The following is a 25,749-nucleotide window of genomic DNA, read 5'->3' as shown; positions in this document are numbered from 1 at the left end:
CAGTCGCCGTCTTCGAGATGAATGCAGAAACGTTGGAAACCCCAGATTATTCCCGAATCCCTAATCAGAAAACCCAAATAAAGACTGAATATGAACAAACCTACTACTGGGACTTTGTTGACAAAGGACACGCTATTCTAATTGTGGGAGTCCTTAAATCTAATGCTCCGTGTAGCCTATACGAGATGGTTTAACTTTTTATATTTCTCTTAATCAAATGCCAGAGATTATTTTTGTCTTTCTTCAGAAGAATATCGTTTGGTTTGGTTTGCACGTTTCTTTAGATAACGTTTTAGGCTTAGTCATATGTGCAGACATTAAAACTCTTAACAGATAAGTCATCGGAAAATATTTATCTTTGCGAGAAGGAACGTTTATACGTATTACGCCGATATCATTAAATAAATTGGATGACAAACAGAACAAAGTGAAGAAAGACACGGTTGAGATTTTGAAGTTTTAGTTCCTTTGTTTTTACAAGTGATACTTTGAGGGAACTCGTAATTTATAGACCTACTGTCCGACAGCAGGGATTCATAGTGGTATTTTATCTTACCAGCAAGCTAAACCTGCTCCGAAGAGTTGAACGTCTTGAGGGCGAAGAGTGTGGTAGGTCTGCTTGTATAATTTGTTTGTCATAGACCGGAGGAGTTCCACAAATAGTATTAATCCTGTATTTGGTCTTTGTAAATACGTCTAAGATTTGTAGACGGTGCGGTGCTGTGAGGTTGTTGAAGATGCCCAGGGTAGCGAATAAATTGGGAAGAACTCAAATAATTTCACGGTTCACCGACAGCAAATTGCATGTCGTGGTCGAAATGACAAAAGTAAGTTACAGAGTTCCGCTCTTTAATCGAGTGTGGGCAGATGGTGTTTTGTCGTTGAACAGCGTCGTATTCCTTTCTTCTCCTGCTGATGGTCTTGCAATTTTAAGCTCTGGGATGATACTCTCCTTGCACCTCTGGAGTTGCCAAGCGACCTTGGCGCTGGCGTTTCCACATTCGACAGCTGAAATAAAATTCCGGAGACCAAACTGTGACTGTACGTCACTGGCTTGCGTGTTTTTGGAAAACAGGCGCATGTACCAATTAAACACAAAGACACAGAATTGACACAGCGAGATACAGGGTACTGATACTGGGAAATGTTTTTAGTAAGGACAGTATTTGCTTCCTTACCTGCTGCCCCTCTGGTCCCATTTCATTTTACTGGTAGCGGACGTGGAACGCACAGATTCGCCCCGGAAACTGTTACAAATGAATGTTCTTAGTTGTCTCTGGGGTTACCGAGAGCGTAACACCACCCTGACCTGAGAACCTCAAATCTCACACCTCGTGAAGGGTTTGCCAGTGTCGTACAAAGCAGTTGTATTCAACCTTTTTTGTTCGCGTACCCCCAGATATAATTTATCTTAAACTTTGTGCCCTCAAAGTTGTTGGTGTATAATTCAAGTTATACATAGTATATAATCTACATCTAAAATAAATTAAATAAATTGCATTACTGATTATTCAGTGTTTATCATAAAATAATATTTTTTTTAAATTTCACGTGCCCCTTAATATGTCTTCGCGTACCCCTGGTTGAATACCACTGGTACAAAGCAGTAAAAGATGCCTGTAAGAAGTGTGAATGTGTTAAAATTCTTGTTACCACTTTAAGTACTGTACTAAGTGAGCTTATTGCGACCCGAGAGGGCAGCATTCTTGTCATACCGTTAATTCGAGTGTTGTTACAAGAATGAAAACAACTGAACGTCGTCGCGGTCGAGTGGTTAGTACTTCGGGAAGCCCAGGTTTCAGATCTCGGTCCGGAGAAATAATGCCCCGAGTTTTTCATGATTTTCCTCAGTGTCGCGGCAAATGCCGGGAGTTTCGCCACTACATTTTTCTTCCACATACTCGGTGTACGGTTTCGAAGGAAGGTATAAAGTAATTATGTTGAAAACGTTTTAGTTTTCTTTAGAAGAGCCAGGGAGCTTCTGTTGCTTAAAGATGCTCTTCGGACTTTCTTTTTGTTCCAGTCATTATGTAAACGCAACAAAGTGGCGATTTGTTGAAGGCCAGTGAACTCTGCTCTGTCTTTCTCTCGCATAGACGAACAGGAAGTCAGGCCTTTGTTTCAAGACGCTGTGTAAAAACCTCTCTCTTCGTGTTGGGGTACAAGGCAGGTGGAACGTCTACCTGCAGACGGCTGCATATTTGGATAAGATAGGCATTGTTTCATTTTGTAAACCGATGGGACTCCAAGGCGTTGTTCGTGATATTATGAGCTATATCGATTGCATACGATGGTTATTAGGAATGTACAGGCTTGTTATTTTATGGTTGTCACTGGTTTGCTTACAAGAGCTGTGGATAGCAAGGTTTGTTTGAAAATATTAGGTTTTCAATGAAAGAATTAATGTTCTGTCATCTTAAAACAACGTCTGCTGTAAAGGACTGAGTAAAACAAAGAGAAATTCCAAATACTGTCGGTTATTACGCCTCTACGTATTTTCTGTCCGTCATATCGAATTGAGTGAATCAAAACAAGATTGTAGAACGTTGATTCTGCAGTCAATATCCGGAATAGGAGACAATATTATGGCATTGCTTATACAGCCTTCGTAGACAGGAAAGTGGCTATTTCTTGGAACTGTTGGTTTTCTGAGTAAAGGCTATTGTACTCACGGCCTGAACAGATAAGGCATTGACTATTTGTGTAATAAGTCACTACAGTAAACGAACATTTCATGGGACAGGAAGTGATTATCGTTATTTGCAATAACGATTTTAGACACCGAGTTTTTGTTCTACGTTTGACAAGTTCGTAAATGCAGACTCTCGAAATGAAAACGTAGAAGTGTGCGGTATTTTCTCAGCTTAAAATCGTTGTGTGTCACGACTGAAATCCATCGCAGAATATCTCCGAAATACACGCGGGTTTGTGGTTCGTTGGAGTTCGTGATAGACTGCAATGGGGTTACGTAAGAGAGACGTCCGGGCATGTGTCATCACACGTTCTTCGGGCGTCATGACGAATTCTATTCCGATCGATTGTGGTAATACTCAACAAAATCTTTTTGGGATCAGGATTGAGAATAACTTTTAACACGCGGATTACAGATGTGGAATTTAAAAAATTGCGTCACATCGCAGTTCAAAGGGGAAAACAGTTCCCATATGAGGGCAAAGATTACTTTCTCCGTTATAATTGTCAGAACAGTATTTCTATCACTTTTGTGTTTTTTCTAAGTCCATATTCCAAACTGCGTAATGGGCGATACGAAAGTTCTTATATTGAATAAAATAATAATTAAGGCTTAGTAACTGCGTGTTTCAAGATTTTGGCTGCCTTTTTCACGATCTGCATACTCAATTTAGTGAAAACTGTTGCCTAATATTTTTATCACGAAATGATAAGGCCAACAACAAGAAATTCAGATACATCAATTACGTCAGACTTCCTGTGTGGTCGATGTACATAGTGAACGCACAAAGCCTGGTTCACGGTTCGTTGTTAAGGAAGGACTGTGATAAGAGAGAGAAGAGGGAGCCGGGTAATGTGTTGGTTGGGAGCTGGCAAAGGAAGAGAGGAATAAGTAGGAAGGGTGAAGTTGGCAATGAAAATTAGATGCTTCCTCGCCAGCGCATCCTTTATCATCAAATTCACAAACTACTCGCAGGGTACACAGTTGTTTCGACGTCCCACTCCACCAGAGATTCGATTACGTTATATGCCGGCTTTGATGGCAACAGATTCCAGGTCGGACATTACACAGTCCTCGGAAAGATAATTGGAGTATGTCAGTCTTCATAATTTTTGGCATGTATAATATAGAATAGGGATAGGCTATGGGACCTGTCAGCTGATTCTAAAGGAAGAACTCCACATGCGACGCATCGCAGCCAAGTTTGTGCCAAGGCTCCTGTCTTAGGACCAGAAGCAGAATCGACTTCTCGTTTGTCAGGAGCGCAAAGATCTTGCCGGATCGCCGGATTTAGCTCCGTGTGACTTCTTCCTCTTCCCAAAGATGAAAATTCAGCTAAAGGGAAGGAGATTTGAGACGATAGAAGAGATTCAGGCAGAATCGCAGATGGTGCTTGACAGGCTGACAAAGAAAGATTTCCAGGGATGCTTCCAGGCTTGGCAGCGGCGCTGGGATCGTTGTGTTCACTCCCAGGGGAACTACTTCGAGGGTGATGGATGAATTTAATACCTGAGATAAGTGTACGGGTTTTTATAGGCGCAGTCTGGAAACTTTCCGATCGCACCTCGTATTATCTAAATTTAGTTTAGTAGATTCGGAAACCGCGACAGGAAACTTGGTAATTGTATTGTGGTTCACAAGGCAGGGGCGCCCAATCTTTTGTGCCACAGTGGCATGTTATAAACCAGCAGTTTCATATCATTCCGTTTCTTGATGGCGTTTTCACCGGGATTTGAACCCGAGCACTCAGAATTACATACTTTATAACGACTGCGCCTGCATCTTGACATTGGTTTAAGACCGAATTGGTTGTTCGTTCTTATTTTCCTGTTCTCTACACTAGTGATTTATCAGTAATATACGACTTCTTATAAATAGATAACTCCTTCCTTGATACAGGATCTTTACCTCGTGAAGTTGCTAGTTGATTAGCTGATCAAACAATTTTCAAGTATCACAGAAACTTATGGTTTATTGCCGTCTTCACAAAAACCCGATAGTGCATCTCATTCTGAACCAGTTCAGTGCACACCCACTCACTGTGTGTCTGATATATTTTGAAATGTTTTCATCTCTTTTTGTGGCCTAGTGTGGTATTTTCCGTGAGTATCTTCCACTAAAGTTATGTGTGCATCTCCCATTCATGCAATTCTACATGATTTTATGATCCTAATACGTAATATTTGGCGAAGAATACGAACTATGAAACATCATTACTGTATGTAATTTTCTCTGTTTTGTTGTTACTCTATCTTTAAACCAAATATTCTTGGCATAGGTTCTGTAATATCTTTCATCACTTACAGTCCACTGGTAACTATATGTACCACCTGACGTAATATTCAGTAACTATATTTTGTCGACGTAGTGTATTTGTGGGTTATTATTTATTTCCCATAACAGCGTTGAACAACTCGTTTTGTAGTGTTTTCTTTGCGGCACGGACTGGATTTATAAATACTGCTTGGACGAGTTTCGGCTTCTAAAGGTTAATCTGAATGTAAGTTACTGAAAATTTAGATCTTTTCTCGGCATGTGTGTTCGTTAAGTAGTGTAGCCGTGTTTGTGCTTCCGAACACTCGTTGTGAACCATTCGTTTGTCTACAAGTACAGCAAGTTGCGCTCTGAACAGATGGTAGACCGACTCCCGAACTCTTGACATAGCTCCCGTCCAAACTGCGTGGTTTCTGCTAAAGAAACTGATGGGAGGGGAAGACTGGAGTAAGAAATGACGCAGGATGTTAACACGACATTGTGTAGCTCACAGGAGAACATCTGCTAGATAGAATTGGCCAAAAACGTGGATCGAACTCTTTGTGGTACTTTTTAATGGTTGTTCTTTAATCCTTTCATGCTTTTATGCGTTGTTTGGCAGGAAGTTCGTTAAATTAAGTACTAATGGGTGGCCTGTACGTCCTTGTGCGTTTTTCATCGCCGAAAGTCCTTAACGGATTTCGACGAAACAGGCCAAAAGTACAGTTGTCCCATGCCAGCAGAATTTTTTTTTTCATTTGTGTCCAAATGTTGTCGTCCGCGATATTACGTTTTTGTGTCCATAGTTTTTAAACTGTGTGTACACGAAAATTGACCTTTTACGCACCAAGAGATTTACATCTGTGGTCATTGCTGTAATGGCATATAATTTCCTTGCCAGCCGTGTTTTTCGGGAACATGCTTACGTGATTTAGAGTCTACTCTCAAAGGGCAAAAGAGTTTTCCCTCCATAGCATGGTTTCAAGCAGGGCGTCGACTTTACTTTTACCAGAGGAGCTGATAACAGTTGCGAGTTGACACGTGTGAAGAACAAACAGTTTAAATACCAAGGTTCCAGACAAAAGCACATTGCATGATTCACTGAGAACATGAGCGTAATATGCCTCGTATTCAGAGTACAATCAATATTTATTTATTTTTTTAACATCCTGTGTATTGTAAGCAGTGGTGGTGACCTAAATAGCTTTGTTAACTCTGCTTACGTATCATGCTGTGTAATTGCAGAGTTCAGTGCATAGCGGGCAAAATTATGTCGCCACCCACGTTCAAAATGTAGGTCGCGCATTGCAGATGAATGTTCATAAACGTTCGGAACAAAATAAATACGAATTTATCTGTTTCTCCTTTTATTTTGTGTGACGTACTGTCTTCAGGAGACATGCTACCTTCCACTGTTGCAGAATACCAACTCCTTGAAATCGCGTCTGGTTATTTATTTGTTTGTTTGTAAATTTGGATTCAGTTCGGAGATGAAAATGGGAACACAATTTCCTTTTCCTTTCAGGCGCCTTCGTAACTGAAAGTTGAAAGAAAGAATCTTGAGTTACCTGCGCCGTATATATGTCGTCCGTACGCATGTAAGAACTCGTGAACCGCCTAAAATATTTACGTGAAATCTTATCTTGGGATTTGCTAAAATCTCGACACATTCCAGTTTTGGTTGACATCTGACAATTACAGGTGCTTCATTAAAGACCTACATGCGTTGTCGTGACTAAGTGGGGAACCCCACATGGTATCATCCCCGACTCTGACTTCATTGGCCCTCATTTTGTCCATGATCCTAAAATTATGCGTGTAGTTTTGATTGGTATTTGCATCAGTATCAGACCGTGCAATCGACGAGATCTTGGAAGTTATTGTCATCCGCTGTGCTGGTCGATGATGTCAGTTTGATGGACCGTGGATGACCTTGTAGCCTTGATTGACGTTAAACCTCTGAAAACACGAACCATGTAGCGGTAATAAGTTACCACGTCTGACGCTGTACACTCACGCGGAACATTTCTCTGGAAATAGAATGTCCATCTCGGTTCGAACGTTGTCAGTTGATTAAGAGACGCAACTGAGTGCGTCCAGTGGAACACAAACTGACATAGTCCCATTCAGCCGCGCGTTACAGTAAATCCTCGTTAATGTTGACTGTTTTCTGTCTTTTGTATGTGATTGTACATTTTATTTATGCATAACGGAGATTTGAAAGAAAAACCGTTTTTTATAAAATTGTATTTTTTGTCATATTTGTGTTAAGTTTACTTGTTTTTTTATTAACTACGATTTGAAAATATATTTACGCACAAATGTGTTCTGTAGTTAGGGTGACCGAACGTCTTGGTTGACTGGTTAGCACGCTTTCGTATTTGGGACGTCCCGGGTTGAAATCTCGGCCCGGAGGCCGGGTATCCAGACTGGGTTTTTTTTGGAGGGTTTATTGTGCTTTGATTTTCGGAAAACGACGACTGGCGCGTAAGTAGCATGACGAATTCTATGTATGCAGAGCGTAATATACAGCACTCGTCGATACAGATCATTAATCCGAAGTTCTGGGTGTTTGGTTGGTTGCGTTTGTGCAAAACATTTTGCCAGTTTATCAGGAGAAGAAACTTCTCTCCACTGCACATTTGTAGAGAATGCAACACAAGTAGTTTCTGATTCAGATGCCATTGTAAGTTTATGAGAAGTTTGGCAAGAGGTTTGGGGTTTTCACGGCGGTTAAAGCCTGGTTCGTGATGGTAAACATGGAAACGCTCTTGAAGTTGCAGCAGTCCGCTGTCGGCCGCAAGCCTTTAGGGACTTCTGAAGCCGGTTTCACAAATTCTAGAGAACACGTGCCCCCCGGGGATAAGACTCGTGATTGTCAGTTCCACGTCATTCCACCGGATGTTCCAAAAGAAGTCACGCTTATTGTAGATCGAAGTGGGCACATTATCGTTTAAATTACACGCATGTTATTCTTTCTTACTTGCTCGAACGTTTTAGGCTCATTATACCCGTTCTGGCGTTACACAAACCGTCCAAACCATCTATTCACGGTCTTCCTAAATCCCGCTTTCCTCAAAATCTGCAGTTGAAAACTCTTCCTTGTGATCTGTAGTCTGGTACGTGGTGAACGTAGCCTTAATTTATCCAGATGTTCCGTAATGTCGATTTTGTTAACCGTAAATATATTCCGTATATAATTTCACTGCCTCGCAGATTTGCTTCGTTTGTTAAAGTAACAATTAATTTGTGCTTCTGTTTAGTGGGTAATTGTCGTTCATTTGGTCACGAGATTCCATTCCAGATTGTTTGAGGATGTCCACGGTGCAGTTTTTAGCGTATTTCGAACAAGATGTAATTTGATTACATACGTGTATGTGTTTAGGGATGGCTCACGGTCGTCTAGAGGTTGGAACGCTGGCCTTGTAATCCTGGGGTCTCGGGTTCGATTCCCGGCGGTGCCAGAATTTATAACTTGTGTTGGGCAAAGCCGTGGTCTAGGCAACACGGAGTTTTCCTCCGGGGGCTTCCCCGGTTTCTCCGTGGCATCCCACACACAGAAGAAGGCAATGGCAAACCACTTCTGGATCATCTGCCAAGAACGTGTATGAACAGGTCCCAGTCCGAGAAAAGGATGGAAGGATCCTGTTCATATGGACCTGTCGTCAGACAGAACACTAAATAAATAAATAAATAAATGTGTTTAGGCGGTAGCTCTGTGGGGTTTTTTTTCCGTTTTGGACAACCCCGTTGGGTCATGACCTCAGGGATGGATCGGATGGCCGCTTCTCTTTCTGTGAAGACAGTGTTTCTGGCCTAGTGGGCGGGATTTCTCAACCGTACACAACGGATCTAGATAATGATGCTGCTTGTTTCTGTGTTTCTTCGTTGAGCTCATTTCTAGAAACACAAACAGCGTTACCGAGGGAAGCACATTTACCTTGGGCGTGAAAAGGCCAGCTCGTGGCTTCTGCTGCTGTTTGTGGTCAGTGACGGTTATAAAAAGTAATTCCTAGCGATCTTGTTCGCTGAGTGCCGCAGGTAGGCTGTTCAGTAGTTTTATTTATGTTTGATTTTTGATTCTTGATGCCGGCAAATGTATAACGTTGGCCCCAGTGTTTAATTAAGGATCACTTCATGAAGATTTGTGGGGTGTGGAGGTTTAGTTCCACGGACCTGCATGTAAGAAATGCCGCCTTTTCGCTGTGAACTTCTACCGAGCAATGGCAAATGTTAAATCAAGAACGAGGACCCGTCTAGCTGATCAAACACTTGGAGGATTGCATTTGAGTAGGAAAAGTAATACTTAATTAAACCTGACATTGGGAGATTACTCAAGCAAAGCCACTGCCACTATGTTAACAATAATAAGTCTCCATTTTGCCCACAGGGTGTATTTATGGGTTTCGTATGATTCTCAATAAACAACGATTATGTTCTTGAACAGCACCAAATTGTTATGGAGGCACGTGGTTTTTTTGATTAAAAACTGAAAAATGGTCGGTATTGACCTATGTTTCAACTTGTTGCCCACGTCAGTCGGTATTAAGGTACAATTTGGCTGCACGCGACAGAGACAAGCGACTGAGGCAGGCGACAGAGACGGGAGACGGACACATCGCAGCTTGTAGCAACACACTTTTGAGGTGACGACCGAGACATGCGGCAAAGTGTTTGTTTTCTTTGTTTTGTTGAGACATACGTGCACATATTCTGTAAAAAATGAATACACAAATGCTTCTAAAAAGGTTACTCGAAGAATAAGAATAAGATGATGTGTTGCTGTGTTATTTGTTGCGAAAGAAACAAAGACAACCTATGAGTTCAATATTCAAAACCAGACGCGAAGAAGGATCTTTCTGTCGGTGGTCAGTGGTTGGTTTTCAGCTACTAATTCTACCAATTGCTCACCTTGGTCACCAGTAAATTTAATTTCCGCCATTATTTTACTCAACAACACACGTGCTGCCTGAGCCCGTCGCGAGACACTACTGGTCCGAGAGCGATCTCCTGTGCTTTGTCTCGCCCTCGTAATTGTACTTCATACGATTGTACAGAGAGCAGACAGGAAGCGACCAGTCTCGGTCTCGTAACTCTGTCGCCTGTCTCGGTCGCGTGCAGCCAAATTGTACCTTTAAGCTACTCTGAAACGTCTATTAGTATCTACCAGAAGACATGGCACAACATCCCATAAGACAATCTTCATACTTGTCGCCTTGAGAACATGATATCTCACCCAGTAAACATTTTCTTTGCTGTCAGTGCGTGTAAGACGTTGCCACGAACTGGAGAAAGTAGATAAATATGCTTGAAGTATAATGGATTCTGAAATTGTAACGTTTTCAAGTAACCCGAAGTTTGTAGTGCAGGAGTTGTCTCTGAGTCATAAGCATTTCGCAGATTTTTCTCTCTTGGCCATCAGAAAATACACGTCACATGAAATCATCCGCTCCATCATAGGCCTAGGAGACGCCACACAGTTACGTCATCGTACGATCTCAAACTGAATCATCAGGGGTCGTATCTTATGACCTGTCCGACGTTAAGACCGGAATATTCATAGCTGACACGACAACGGCATTTGCACAACCACCAATTAGGGAATTGAATAGGCGTGGCCTCTTATGTCATGTTGGGAACAAGGGTCCATTCGAGCTGGACATCGGTGTATGACGACAAATACGTTGATGAGAGGAATAGAAGAAAAATCATTTGCCTCTGTGCTTGCTTTTCTGAGGGTGAGTGTCGGACACTTGATAACCTACCCTGTTTAAACACCCCTCGATATTCAACCAGCATGTTGTTTATTTTAATGTTGTGTTTTTGGAGGGCTTTTACAACGTCTTTGATGTCATTTTTGAAATCGAATTGCCACAGCTTGGCATTAGCGTCTCGAACCCAATTTCTGTTACGGTTTAAAGCTGTAGTGGTGACGTCATTCTTAGCTTGAACCAAAACTTTGTGCTTCAGAAGCTGATTCTGCCTGTATGGGCACTTTACAAGCAGAGTTGCATATTCATAGGACCAAAAAAATAGCCCTGTCATTCATAGCATTCATTGTGAAATTACTTATATCACCCTGACAGTGGAGGCAGTAAGCTCCTCTGAAATGTCAAGTCAGTATTAAAAAAAATACAACATCCCAGAAGACTGCAATCTACATACGCATTGCTGTGATATCCCATATAAGTTAAATATAATATTTTTGTTCCTCGCATGTTACAAAATGCAGTATAAGTTTGCAACCTGCTCAGGGCGTCTTCATGGCCAACAAGTCTAAAATGATTGGGCTAGACAACCTGTGTTGTAGCCATTTGACTGGCTAAATTGCGAGGCTCAGGGGAGGGAAAAAGAGAGAAGGAAAATGCTTTGAAAGATTGTCTTATATTGCTGTCTGATAAAACAAGATAATGTCTCAATTTGGGCAAAAAAATCACAATTTATCTTACCATTCACCACCGTTATCTCTTCAAGAACTAGAACTTGGCCAGAAAATCAGGAACATTCAGTAATGGAACTGTTTCGTGATTTGTTGCAGACTGAACGATTGAAAGAAGTGAGCGGTCAGGATGGCAGACACAAGTCAGACAGCGCAGTCTCCGCCAGCTGAGCCACAGACAAATGGCATTGATACCGATGAGGAAGACAAAAACAAGTTACGACCCGCAGACATTGATGCTGTAAGTTTTAGTTCATTCTTACTTTCCCTAAGAATGCACGCATTTTTGTAAGACCCCCAATGTACAGGAGACGTACTTTGCATTTTTATCTGCAGGGTCTTGTTTCTTGCTGAAGTAGTCATCATATTATTGTAAAATTGCGTTTATAAGGACAGATACAAAGTGTAGCACTAATGGTTACTTTATAGTCCTGTAAATGTCGTAGTGCAGTGGTCCCCAACTCGGCGCCCGCCGAGGCTTTTTTTGGGTGCCCGCATTGTTACGGAAAGAGGTTATACTGAATAATGAAGGCCGTTCAACCATGAACATTATAAAATTAAAGCGCAGATCTCGACTTACTGACGCCCATCTTGATGATTGTTTGCGAGGAGCAACATATCCTACACTCCCAAATTTGAAAAACTGGCCAATGAAATGCAGCGCCAAACATCTCTCTAACTTCCCACTTGAGTAATAACAATTGTACTTCTAAAACTATGTGTTTTTGATAGCATAGTTTATTGTATCATTAAACGTCGTGTTGTTTTGTGTATTATTTGGTGTCCATATCTTATTTGTCCAGAGAAAAGAAAATTTGTCTTTGTTAATTGGTGCCCACTACAATCTTATAAACTCTCAAAAGTGCCCGTAGGCACAAAAAGGTTGGGGACCACTGTTTTAGTGTTACCAGGTAATCTCTACATACAGGATTATTTCTTATATATTCCTTGTTCTGGGAAGGTCTGGCAGGTTTCATAATTACCCCATATCTGAGTGAGCTTTACAGAGTTACTTGAAGAAGACCACTTTGTTAATTATTCTTCAAATAAATCTTAACATTGCCTTTCTAATTTTTGTTTTGAAGTGGACTGAAGTAAATTGGAACGGGTGGTATTTTATAAAAGGGACTTTGGTTTGTAAGCTCTCGCCTAGTATTGATGGTATTGCTAATTTGAGGTTGGGTGTGCAGCTTGGATAGGAAAAATTGCTTAGAGAAACTCTTGGAAAGCATCAACTTTCAAAAATGAGGCGGTGATGGGAAGGTTCATCCTATTTATGGCACTGATAATACATTAAAGTCTCCTGTCTGCTATAATCATGAGCGTTGATAAGTCTGGATTGTTTCACATCTTATGTTGTGTGCGCCATATCATAGGACATGCGAGAAATGGAACGTCGGAAGCGAGTGGAGATGGTAATGAACAGTAGGCTATTCCGCGAGGAGTTGGAGCGAATCATCGAGGTGCAGATGAAGGATGGTGGTGGTCCAGCAGGGCTGTTACAGCAGATCTCAGACATGATGGGCGTCCAGGGTGGCCGCCTCCACTCTGGACACATGTTCAAAAGTGAGTATTCTCTCTTGTGTTTGTATATTATGATTATATGTGGCACATGCAACTGGAAGAAGAGTTTTGTTTGTATTTTTTCTGCGTTTCTCATTATCTTATTCTATTTGCCTGTAGACGGAGGTGGTGTTATGAAAGTTTAGATAATTTTGCATGTTAATGATTTATATAGGGTAAGTAATTATACATACTAATGGTTTATGTTAAGTAAAGCAGAGACTTACAAGAGAAGTATACTTGCATCGTTCTTTAACATAATTTATCATATATCGTATTTAGATATTTTATAACAATTCAGATGAATTTGGAATCATAAAATACTTTCTTTCGAACCCGACAGTTTTGTAAGTAGAAAATAGTACAAGACCAGTCATTTATGTGCACGTGAACTTTCAAGTGCCACCTGTTTCTTCTTGATTTATGTCTTAAATTGCATTAAAAAGAAAAATGTGATTACAAAAACCAATTCTTTTAGTCATCGCAGTCCAAGAACAACGTTCCTATTCAACAGCTGTTGATCTATAATTACCCTTCTGTTATTGTGTTATATTGTAGACTGTAAGGTACATTTAATCAGTATGAATGCCAGCTTCTTAAAGGAGGATTCTGCTCGGTTGAATTGTAAATTTAAACTATTTTGTATTTGATCCCTAATTATTATTTCCCAGGTTCAAATTGTGTTGTTCCCATCAATGATATTCGAGGTGTTGAAAGTATGGGATATGCTAAAGGAGAAAAGATACTTCGATGTAAGTTGGCAGCAGTCTACAGGTTGATGGATCTGTATGGTTGGACTCAGGGCATTTATAACCAAATATCGGTAAGTGAGTAGCTGTAGACGTGCAGGAGGGTTCCATCTTGTCAGTTGATATAAATAGTAGAATTTATATGCGATCTGATTTTTTTTATTGCACTGGATTTCAATTGTGGTCCTCTTGGCTGCAATGCCATATGGTCTTGAACACAGAAAATGTTTGCCTTCATCTTCAAAGTGACTTTTATCGTGAGGATGAGGTAATTGGTTCTTCGAAAAGTATGGTGACCATGTATGACATTACTTGGTGCTCTAACACAGAAGTCTGCAATCCAAATATGAGAATGTTTTAACCTCACTTTACTCATATATTGAACTCGTGTGATTTGTTGGCACAACAGTCTGCTTTGTTTTAAAAGAATCTTCCAACTCGTACTTAAATTTATATAAATTGATAACCCAACACAAGAGTGCATTGCTACTGAAAGTATGACTAGTGCATCAGGGAAGCTAAACAATTGGCATATTTAAATACATAAATTTGTTCAAGTGTCCCTTTTTTAATATCTAAGCTGAACTTTATCTGTTGTCTGAGGTATATTTGATACGCACAGTATTTCAGAAGTATTCTTGTAATGAATTGGCCTTTGTCACAGATAGATGTTCTGTTTTTGTTGCAGGCAAGGTTAAATCAAGACCAAGAACACTTTCTTGTGAACCCGTTTGGTATATTGTATCATGAAATCACTGCATCCAGTCTTGTGAAGATAGATATGCAAGGCTCGGTGGTGGAACAGGGTACTACCAACTTTGGTATCAATGTAGCTGGCTTCATGCTGCACTCATCGATACACGCTGCTCGCCCAGACATCAGATGCATCATTCATATTCATACACCCTCAGTACTTGCTGTAAGTGGTGTTTTATTTTTCTTAATTGTATTTTTCTGATGATGCCACATTTGACAAATAGTTTGTTGTGAAGCACATTCACTGTGGGGTATCTTGTTAAGTGTCTAGTAGATTTGAATAGTATTTTTGGAGCTCTGGCTGTGCGTGAGGTTCCAAAATGTTATAGAACATTTCTGTTGTTCATGTTAAATTTTACAAGAGAAATAATAAAATAATAGTATGGTAGACTGTAAGATTCCAAATTCAGCCTCAGAAACATTCATGTGTTAATGAGAACTTTTTAAATATGGTAGACATTGTTTGAATAGGATGTACAGTAAAGCCCCTCAAGTTGGGCACCCCTATATCCTGGACACCCCCTTATATTGGACACTTTTAATTGGAACCGGAGAATATCCTATAATTTTACGTGTCCACAGTACCCTATATCTTGGACACCCCTTTATCCTGGAACTTGACACCCCTTTTATTGTAAGTTGGACAGGTTCATGCACTTAACTTCGATGCTTTTCAGGGAAACTTTTCCAGTTACATATTTTGTTATTTTGAATTTCTGACTGATGAATGCCTCCTCTCTAGAGGATTATCTTATGGACATTGAACCCATCATTGGAATGCATTGCAAGTGTTTAACTATTCTTTTGCTGAACCCTTAACTGGACTACAGTTTTGCAGAAGACACAGTTTTAACTCCGCTTGCATTTGAGTTCAGACTGTGTTACCAGAAATGGAATTTTTCTTTTTGCGATGGGGAAGCGAAAATTGGTGGAATTAACTTTAGAAAATGTTATTGAGGCTGGGGTGTAATGTGCAATGCATGGGAGTGGGCTTCAAAAGATTATTATTATTAATACCATTGTCATTAATTCTTAATTCAAGTAAGCCTACAGTAGTTAGTGCGTATAAGTAAATAGATTATATTGTCATTAGACCACAATCTGATTTCTCTCTCTCCCTCTATCTTGGACACCTCTGTAAGTTGGACACGTTTTAGTGGAACCCCAAGTGTCCAACTTAGAGAGGTTTTACTGTATTAGACATGTTTTCTCAATGCTTTGGTGTATTATTGTTATTGTTTAAATTTTAATTGCATGTTTGTAATTATTTTTTACAGGTGTCATCTCTCAAGTGTGGGCTGTTGCCTCTGTGCCAAGAATCAATTGTTATTGGAGAAGTGAGTCAGCATCCATATCTCGGAGGGCTGTTTGAACCTGAAGAACGAGAAAAGATTGCACGGAATTTAGGACCCTTGAACAAAGTAAGTTAAGAAAGAAATTGTATAAAGTTTAGAACCTTTATTCAAATAAAAATATGCAGACTGATCGTCAAGATGTTGACTATTATGTTTGTTACTCTGGCTGTATTTTTTTTTTTTTTTGTTTTTGTTTGTTTCTTTGGTGAGTGTGATATAATCTACAAACATGAGATTGAATTAACCATACATAGGTAATGTTTTGACAGTATCATTTGCTTTTACTAAGAGGCATGTTATTAATTGTAACAATTTCCTTTTAGTGTAATGCTTTATCAGCATATATGAAAATATTAACTGCTAAATCAAAGATAATTATATTGCATTAAAATAGATGTTCTCTCTTATCAGTGATTCATTAATTGCACCACCACCACATTCTCTGAATATGTATTTTATTGTAGTAAAATTTCATTATGTGTGTATTAACATATTACTTTCTTCAGGTTATGTTCCTCGCAAATCATGGTGCAGTTTGCTGTGGTGAAACAATAGAAGAAGCATTTTTCAATGTTTACAACACTGTGCTGGCTTGTGAAACTCAGGTAAGGAATTGTCACACTTACATGAGAGGAAATTAAAATAATTTATTTTTAACTGTTTTAACTTGGTGAGATTCTGAGGAAAGTTTGATGCCTTTGGTTTCAGTTCACTGCTTCTGCAAAGAGTTTGTTGCACTTTGTGGTGTCCATGTTGTTTTACTCCCCAAATTACACTTTGCAGCAGTTCTAAATATCAGGTGCTCTTGATGTTGAAATGTTTATTTTAATTAAAGTAATTATATATAATACCTAAAGGATCTTAGATTTTTGTTAAAAAGTTTGCTTTGTCTTTCCTGTTCTCCATCGACGAGTATTTAACTCTCAGTAACCGTGCAGTGTGAACGTGTGTGGTCTTAGGCTGCCTGCACACTGGGATTTTGATTTATGTCTAGATTGGGGCATGTATTTCCACTTGTTGCATAGACATCCTAAATATATAGTGATTCTTCTTCTTCTTGGGCATACAGTTCTTAAAGTTTAGCCAGTGCCTCCTTCAATATGGTAGCCTAAAATATGTAGTGATAAGTTTGGAAATATTGCAACAGGTTATGAACTTCGTATCGAGTGCTTAGCACTCCTGATTTGTGTTTGTTAGATCCTGGGTTTGATTATCAGCTTGGAAGCTGATTTTGTGTTTTCTTAAAATTTGCTTTAGGTAAGTGCTATGGTATTAATTTTCACACAGACCATGACTGCTTCCTTTCATCATTCGTGATTGTCCTTCCATTTAACACTTTACAACCTGTGCAGTTTAAGAACTGCTGCTAAATAAACTAAGAAGTAAAAAACAAACTGCTTACAAGTGTTTCTTCAGTTTTGTACTTCAGTATTTTTCTTTCTCTTCAGATGAAGCTGATGCCACTGGGTGTCGAGAACCTGGTACTGATATCTGACGAGACACGAAAACAAGTGTATGATGCGGCACGTCGTCACCCTGATGCCATACCAAAGCAGCTGCAGGATACCACTGATGGTCCTGCCACAGCTACTAAGAAGGAAAAGCAGTGGCGCGTGGGTGGTGTGGAGTTTGAGGCTCTAATGAGAATGCTTGACAATGCTGTAAGCACAATCACCAGCCTTTTACCACTGTTATTAAAACATACCATGCCTTTTCTTCGCTCAGTGTCGTTTATTATTTTCCATTCCGCAATGTATAAGATATCTTACTGAGAAGTGCTGGTCCTGGTAGCCTGGATTTGGTGTTAATATCAGTTAAGAAAATATGTCTCACCTTCTGTCAAGTCGCAGTAAATTATTTTTAAAACAAAATACAGCACAGAAAGGGTTATTTGCAAGGAGCAACGTAAATGTACCTCTGAACTAACAGTACATAAAATGGGAAAGTAGTTGCATCAGGATTGGACATTTTTCCTTTTCCATGATACTGAATATGATTGCTTATCTTCGTAGCGACTACGTCCATGATGTGATTTTTATTTTATGTTCTGACATACTCGTAATGTAGATTGTTACAGATCTTTTAATTAATCTTGAGATATCTTGAATGTGAGAAGTACTGTTGCTTATTCCAGGGTTTCCGCACAGGCTACATCTATAGACATCCATTAGTTAAGGGTGAACTTCCACGTCCTCGAAATGATATTGAGGTCCCACCAGCTGTTTCCTCACTTGGTTACTTACTAGAAGAGGAGGAGCTGTACAAGCATGGGTAAGTGGGACTCTATTGTGCGGATCATTGAGTTTGTAGCAGTGTGTTATGTGAATGTGTAGAGAGTATAACCCCAGCATTCATTCATACAAAATGATTGACATGTTCAAGAAAGTGTTAATACATTTAAATATTCTGAAAACATAAAAGATTTATCATTTAAAGGGCACAAGTATTTTGGTAAATGGCTGGCTGAATTGTATTTTGAAAATATTTGAGAAGTTCCTGTATTTTTATTGTTATAGACAGTGGAAAAGATACATTGATGGACGCAAGACGCACGATCGCACACGGTGGTTGAACTCCCCTAATGTCTATCAGAAAGTTGAGATCCTGGAGACAGGAACACCAGATCCCAAGAAGATTACAAAGGTAGAGATGATCACTTTTGAAAACAAAACTGAATCCAATTAGAATTCTCAGTTTCTCTTAAATTTACATTTAACTTGCGTTGTGTTCACTCAAATATGGGAATAGTTCATCCGTGCTTCGTGCATGTTGTATAGATTTACATTTATTCACAACTCTTAGCATTGATAGTTTGCTGTAACGGCAGAAAAATACGTGCTAAGGCGGACTTTAAATGTTAATTACATCTCACATTTGAGAAAATGTTATTCCATTCAGCAGATAAAGGTTAAGTAAGCCGATAGTTGTAACATTTTCATGATGGTTGGCCATCATTGTGATATTTGGTGTGCAATCCATAAGATTAATTTTATGCTGAAACACAAAAGTACTGCCATGTATGAATTTCAGTGTGGGTAATGTAGTTTTCAAGGTTAAAAATTATGGGAAGAAATTAATTTGATGTGAAATATAAGTTATGTATTTTTATAATGACATTCCACTCTTAGTGTTGCACTTACTTTTATATGTTCATTTCCCCTATTATTTGAGGGAATAAAATCATTGATTAATATAATGTTTCAGACATTTAAATTTTACCAGTTTTGCTCTGTAACCATTTCCAAAGAATATTTGAGGGAGATAGCAGTGGTTAAGTATGTGTCAAGACTTTTGAGTATTGGCAATTTTATTTTATTTAACCATTATTGGTAAATTTGACAGTTGTGCCATATAAAATACTTGTAGGGAAAAAATCCAGTTTGCTTTATGAAATTTTTCTTTGGATTACAAAATTTCTGTTTTGTGACCGATTAGGTATCACTTTATAAAATATTTTGAGAATATGTACATATTTGATTTGTATGTATGAAACTTGTTTTTAATTCAAACTATTTATTTTATTTAAATAATAAATTCATAAACATTTTGTTGTTTACTTGCCTGAAGGAAATTGAAGTGAATATTTAAATGAACAAAATTTTTCATTATACAAGAAATCAATGAGACAAGCAAGACTCTAAAATTATGGACACCACAGACAAAACATAAAATTGAATAACGTATTCATGCAATGTTCTTCCCTGGCTCAGTAATGATTTTTTTTTAATATAATTTGGAAATGCTGTGATAAAGGGTTAAGCATTGGTTTCCTTTGAGACTGGTGGATGTAGGATGTAATGTATTGTTACCCAAACTTCATATGGTATTTAGAGTGAAATTGGAAGTTCATAAAGCACAAATAATCCCCTCAGCTCTGCATTGATCAAAGATAAGTCTTATGAGACAGTCTGGGTAGAAACAGGAAAATTAGTTCTCATTTAGACTTCATGTTTGTGTACTGGAGTTGGTGAATCGTGTTTTGAGTGACGAAGTGGCTGTTCATTGACTGTAGATTTACTAAAGTTTAAAGGTATGTTTAAAAAAATTATTGCTTTAGAAATAAATGGGTTTAATGTGAGGAACAAAATGGGGTTTTGATTAGTTTTGGGAGGGCTGACAAGGAAGATGGCTTTCAGTATATAAACTGCGAGCTGACTATGGAAGAAAGACTTCCGTTACTTAGCGCTGAATACTTGGTTGTTTGCTAGCACATTTACGAAGTACACGTGCTATTCCCTCTCTCTCGTTTAGACTTGTTTGTTTACTTTTATATCAGATTGTGTCCCGTTATAATGTGTACATGAACATGTAAATGTGAGAACTGAAACGTCATACAGTGGTAGGAGAAACAGTTTTAAATTTGAAGTAGTTAAGGGTAGTAGTTCTGTCAGGCACAAAATACAGGTTACTTTGCTTTTAACACTGCAGATTCTTGTACCCGTTTGTACGTTATTTTTTGTTGGTTAGTACTTGTCAGCATGTTAGAACTCCACAATGAAACATTTTATGAAAAAATATAAAAAAAACAAGTGTTGTGGGTGTTTCATGTTGATAGTTGAGGCCAATATTAAAATATTTCAGAGAAATTTTCATTTCTCTGCTATGCCGGTAGTGGACATTGTGGTTGAAAATAGAATCATTCTCTATCTTAAAATGAAATGACAGTAAAAGAAAGAGTGAGAGATGTTTTTTATTTTGCTTGAAAATGGAGATTACTTCCATCTACTTACCTGTTGATATTGTGTTTGCCACTTGAGCTGGATGTTCTCCAAGATTAGAATATTGTCATTGCTTTTGAAATTAATAATGATATACCATTTCTAGATTCAGCATTATATTATTGAGATTGGCACTTGCAAAATAGATTTTGCAGTGTGGCTCTGCCCAGTGAAGCTTCAGTGCTCGGAAGAGTTTGATTTCAATATTTATTCATATCAAATGCTTTGTCCATGAGTGCTCTTAGGACTTTTTTATGACTTTTTCAATATTATTTGTATGAAATGTTTATTCCATGTTTGAGTTTTAGTTAGACATTCTTTATAGGCAGCAGGTATGTTTACTTCCTCCCCAGAATATGTATGAATAAATGTAAGTTCTACAGCTAATAATATTATTTTCACTTGAATTTTATAGTAAAGTCTGAATATTATATATAGCAAAGCTTTTAGGGTTTCAAATGTAGATAACAAGGGCTTTCAGCTTTTATCACTTTTATTCAGTGGTTAGTGGCATTTTACTTTGTGTTTCAAAGTGTAAGTTGTTACATTTTAAGATAAAATGTTCTGATGTCAGTGTTGGCTGTGTATAATGATATGAGAAAGAAGCAAGTGCAAGCAGTTTGTGCGATGACTTGGGTATACTTTACTAGAAGATATAGTAGATTAATAGGTGGACAAAACTATTTTTAAAATGTAATGACAGGTTTCATGAGATGCTGGAATTTTTGCTTTTTGTAGTTGTTCTTTCTAGCAGTGCAGCTTAACATTCCATGAAATGTAACAGTAATGTAATTTTATTCCAATGTCTTGCAAGAAAGTATTTATCAGCTACGTTTTACAAAGCCTGCCAGAGTGAGGTAGTGAAAATATCAACATACTGATATACATAATGCTTAAGTTCTTGTTTCTTAAAGATTTTAAGTAAAGGTAAGGTTTTCATAGCATGAATATCAACTACACTACCATTGATGTAATTACTCTGATTTTGTCACAGCTGCTAGAAATAGTTTGCTAATAACTAATAGTTTACAATTAATTGGTGTGTGTGATGCAGACTGATTTGTAATAACATTAAAATTGCACTAAACTGTTTTATTCTTAGAATTAAAAAACTGATCTTGTAGTCAGGACATGCTGTTGGTAACATTGCTTAGGTTTAAATGTTGCTGAAATGTTTTATTGTATTGTGTCAATCTGTGCAAGTTTTAAGTGCATTATTATATAAACATCTATCATATGGAATAAAAAGTAATGATAATATAATATTGCTTTTGCTGTAGTTCAGGAAGTCACATAAATAAATTAATATTCTCACATTGCCTTCCTCTAGTATGAAATTGTAGTGATGTGTTTCCTGGAATGTGATGGACATTTTAACAACTTGTTTTGTTTTTGACTTTTTTATTTTTGTTATGTAATTTTAACTTTTGATTGTTTTCCTTGAACAAAACAGTAAACTGCTGATAAGCATTTAATTTGTTTGAAATTCAGTCTCGTTTGTTTGAGACTGCAGCATTTTAAGTAATGCATGTGGCTTCAGACATTTTCATTTTTTAAAAGTGGAAGTCATTGTTTCAGATATGTTATAATATTTCAAGTGAGTGAATACTTACAAATAAACTAAGCTATATGTATTCTGTATTATGAATATATTTTAGAAAAAAATATATTCTGAATTGTCTAAGTCTATATGAACATTTTGATTTCTCTATCATTGGCCTATAAGTGTGGCTTGTATTTCAGAAAATAATAATTATATTTGCTGAACTGCACTCATATATATTTTTTCCCTTCAAGGCAGTTTTGTACACTGTAATATACTTTCACATGATTTTGCCTCTGAACACATTTATTATTGAAACAATCACCTTAGGTAATATGTAATTTATAATTTAATTGGCCCCAATATTGTGACTTATTGCTGGAAATTACTTGATACTGCATATCTTGATAGCAATGTGTTGTCAGTAATGCATAAGAAGAAATTTAATTTTTATTCCTTCAGTAAACTTCAACAGATGTTGAAGCTCAGTGTTTAGGAAATTAAAATATTTAACTGGCAGTTTCCTGTTATGTGTATCCTCTCATACAGAATTGTTCCAAAATGCCCCAATATAAAATGTGTTCACCTCTTAATTTTGATGTGTTTTTTATTTGACTTTTAGTGGGTGGATGCGAATGCAGAGGAGGTAATTGGAGCTTATCGGCTGGCCAAGCCTCTTACCTTCCATACATAATCTAAGTGTCCTTTTTATTTTTTATAATTATATTGTGTTACTGCTTTAGGAATTGGTGATGGGTATTATTTGCATGTGCCTTCATCTGCATGTTACATTCTCTTGTTTTGCAAAGCTTTTCAGTCTAAAAAGTCTTGATTCCTTCTTCTTAAAATTTGTTGCTTCGTTAAAGGCAAACAAGCACTCTGCATTTCTGATTCTCAGAAGTGTTTATTATCTTCTATGGAAGTGGCTTGAATCAAGTAAAGCAAAAAGTAAAACTGTTCATTCTGCTTGTAATGTAAAACTAATTGTCGAAACACTTGTAATCTTGTAGGCAATTATCAGTGTTTTGGAGGACTATGCAATGTCACAGGCCAAATGATTATAGTCAGCAGTCTTCTGCTATATATTCTGAATTTCAGGTACAAATGTTTGCTTGAATATCAGTATGCTATCTGGAATTTTTAGAATTGCTTTGTATTTGCCACAATTTCTGTGCTATTTTTCACAGTTTTATATATAAAGTGATTTTTTGTTCACAGGGTAACAGGTATCCCCTTCAAAAATTGGGGATATTACAGAATTTTGTTACATGTCTCCAAGTTGTTTTCTTTTCTGGAAAGCTTCACGTATAATTTGGATATATTTACCCTGTTCTCTTGTTTCATTTTCTAATGGCTTCTTACCATACTTGTGTGGCTATTGTTTTGTGACATTGTGTGTAAAGCATGCAAATCAATCTTTCCCTGAAGATTGCTTACTGAAATTGCAATGTAATGTAACTGAAATTTATGTTCACAAGTTTTACTGTTGCATTGCCATGCTTCTTAGATCAGTACACTAAGATGGCTATATCTTTTAAGAGTATCCAGTTGTGGTTGTCATGTTAATGTTAAAAAAGAATCTTGTGTTTTATTACAGTGAACATGTAATTGTACGATATTTAATCAAAAACATTTAAAAATATAATGCATAGCAGGATTCTTTGATATTTGCTTTTATGCTACATGGATTGATAAACTGTGGTCAGAGGTGTTTGAAGGATAAATAATGAAATTAGTTTAAGTGGTCCAGATTCTGTAAAATGTGTTGTAAAGTTTTTTCTTTCATTCTGTTTCTGTTCTGTTGAAAGTAAAAGTTTCTCATGCATAGACCACTAGCATGAGTTGGGTATAATTATTATGGGTTTTTTTGTACAGTGTTATAGTACGCATAAAGAGAATTTCAAAGTAAAATATTTTTCATAGTGATTACTATAAGTTGAATCAGAATTATAATTGCTTAATGTAGAATCTCATCAAACATGATGCAACACTCTCTAAAACAGTGTTCTTATCAGTGCAATACTTCATTTACCATATTTAGTGTATACTTAAGTATGCTAACCCTGGGCTCTTTGACAACTGAATGGACCACTTGATACTGTCTTCATCATAACTCCTCTGTTGCATGAATTCCTGGGTTTAGGTTACATATCTTTATTTCTGTGGGATGCTTCATGTATAGACATACGTTACGTAAGTTCACTAATATTTAAGATCCTTTACCACTTAAACATTAAGAAAGTTATTGCTCATACACATGTCAGTATGTTCAGAAAGATTACTGTTGTAGCTGGTTATGTTTATCGAGTGCTGGGAACTTTATGATGGGTCCAGTTTGGCACTTTTATAAATATGATGTCAAGTTGTTCATTGATCCACATTTTCACATTAGTGTTCACAAATAACCGGAACATCCATGTGTCTTTGAAATTATCCAGGTACCAAGAAACAGTCTTTGCATTCTTCAAGATCTATTATTTCAGCTATTGAATTAGTAGCTTATCTTTGAAGATTTCTGTCTTCTGGGTTGTTGCGCTGTGTAGTCTGGTCGATATAAACCAACTTTTCAGAGGTCATACTGCCTCCGTTATCAGGGTGATGACATATTCATCGCCCTGATGACGGAGGAAACAACCCAGAAGACAGAAATCTTCATACTCCCCGCTTTGAAAACCTCGAATCTTACATAGGTTATCTTTAATAAAGCATGGATCTAGACCATTAGAAGTTTATTTATCTGATGGAAATAAACTCCAGACTCTCATTGACACCAAATAGAGGTTGTTTTGTAAAAGATAAGAGATGCATACTCTGGGTTGTACACACAGGCAAATGACAAGATAAAATAACATTGAGTTTGAAGTTGTCTATGTTTATTTGGTCTGTGTACCCATGAGTGTTCTGGTACTCTGTTCTGCATATTGAAATGTGTATGCTGTGCAAGAATAATGTACGTGAAATTATAGTTAGTCTTGGTTTTCTATAGTTTGGAAATAATTCAGAAGCACAAAAAATATAATTGTCTTAAATCTTTTGAATATCGAGGCTTCTAAAAACTTTAATCTCTATATTTAAATCTATGTATGCATTCCAAATGATTTTACATACTGTGCCTGTTTTCTCCTATCCATATAGATATTTCTAATATAATTTTTAAACAAGATTTCCTGGTTATCATGCCGTTGCCACGACAAAACCAGAACATGTGGGACCGTAAACAGAGAATAATTAATATTGTAAATTTATAAATTGGGAATGACATTTGAGATGAAAACAGGCACATGGCTTTTGTTGTCAAAGGAAGTAATGTGGTGGATTCTAGTTTGTAAATTTATGGTCCCTGATGCACTGGTTTTGTCTGTGCAGTGGGTAGCGGATGGCTCTCCAACACACAGTAGTACTCCAGTGAGGATTGAAAGTGCGCTGCAGTTTGTACCCAAGAACACTGATCCTCGAGAATTCAAGAAGCTTCAACAGCAGGTAAAGAACATTTTATGTAAAGTTTTCTTAGCACATACTTTGACATTAAAATAATAAAACCATTTTTACCTGTTGTTTTATAATAAAGTCATTCATTCCATTAAGCAGCGTCCTTGTTCAGAAACTGATAGTAGATTCAGTTAGCCAAATTCCCTACCTTTTATGGAACATGAAGACTCATTGCTGTGTTCATAAGAGGTT

At 37.6% G+C, this 25,749-nt stretch overlaps 1 protein-coding gene across 9 annotated transcripts in view; it reads left to right on the top strand.

The window, feature by feature from the left end:
* The window catches only part of hts (adducin 1-like protein hts), a 71,802-nt gene that overhangs the window by 33,081 nt on the left and 12,972 nt on the right, over positions 1–25,749 (top strand). For 7 of the 9 annotated variants that reach the window (XM_022065635.2, XM_022065634.2, XM_022065630.2 and 4 more), the window contains 11 exons: positions 11,484–11,625; positions 12,761–12,950; positions 13,619–13,770; positions 14,385–14,615; positions 15,730–15,873; positions 16,314–16,412; positions 17,256–17,468; positions 17,942–18,078; positions 18,324–18,450; positions 22,691–22,714; positions 25,435–25,548. In XM_022065635.2, the coding sequence (XP_021921327.1) occupies positions 11,515–11,625; positions 12,761–12,950; positions 13,619–13,770; positions 14,385–14,615; positions 15,730–15,873; positions 16,314–16,412; positions 17,256–17,468; positions 17,942–18,078; positions 18,324–18,450; positions 22,691–22,714; positions 25,435–25,548 (1,542 nt within the window). In that variant the 5' untranslated portion in view covers positions 11,484–11,514. The remainder of the gene's footprint in view (positions 1–11,483; positions 11,626–12,760; positions 12,951–13,618; positions 13,771–14,384; positions 14,616–15,729; positions 15,874–16,313; positions 16,413–17,255; positions 17,469–17,941; positions 18,079–18,323; positions 18,451–22,690; positions 22,715–25,434; positions 25,549–25,749) is intronic. The other 2 variants (XM_022065631.2, XM_087345073.1) reach the window with 1 other exon arrangement.

This window comes from Zootermopsis nevadensis, unplaced genomic scaffold (assembly GCF_977971745.1).
Source record: "Zootermopsis nevadensis isolate Lab colony 2312 unplaced genomic scaffold, Znev_1.0 Znev_ptg000001l, whole genome shotgun sequence".
Lineage (NCBI taxonomy): Eukaryota > Metazoa > Arthropoda > Insecta > Blattodea > Termopsidae > Zootermopsis > Zootermopsis nevadensis.
Note: the sequence above shows the minus strand (reverse complement) of the source record. Positions and strands in the feature narration are given on the sequence as shown.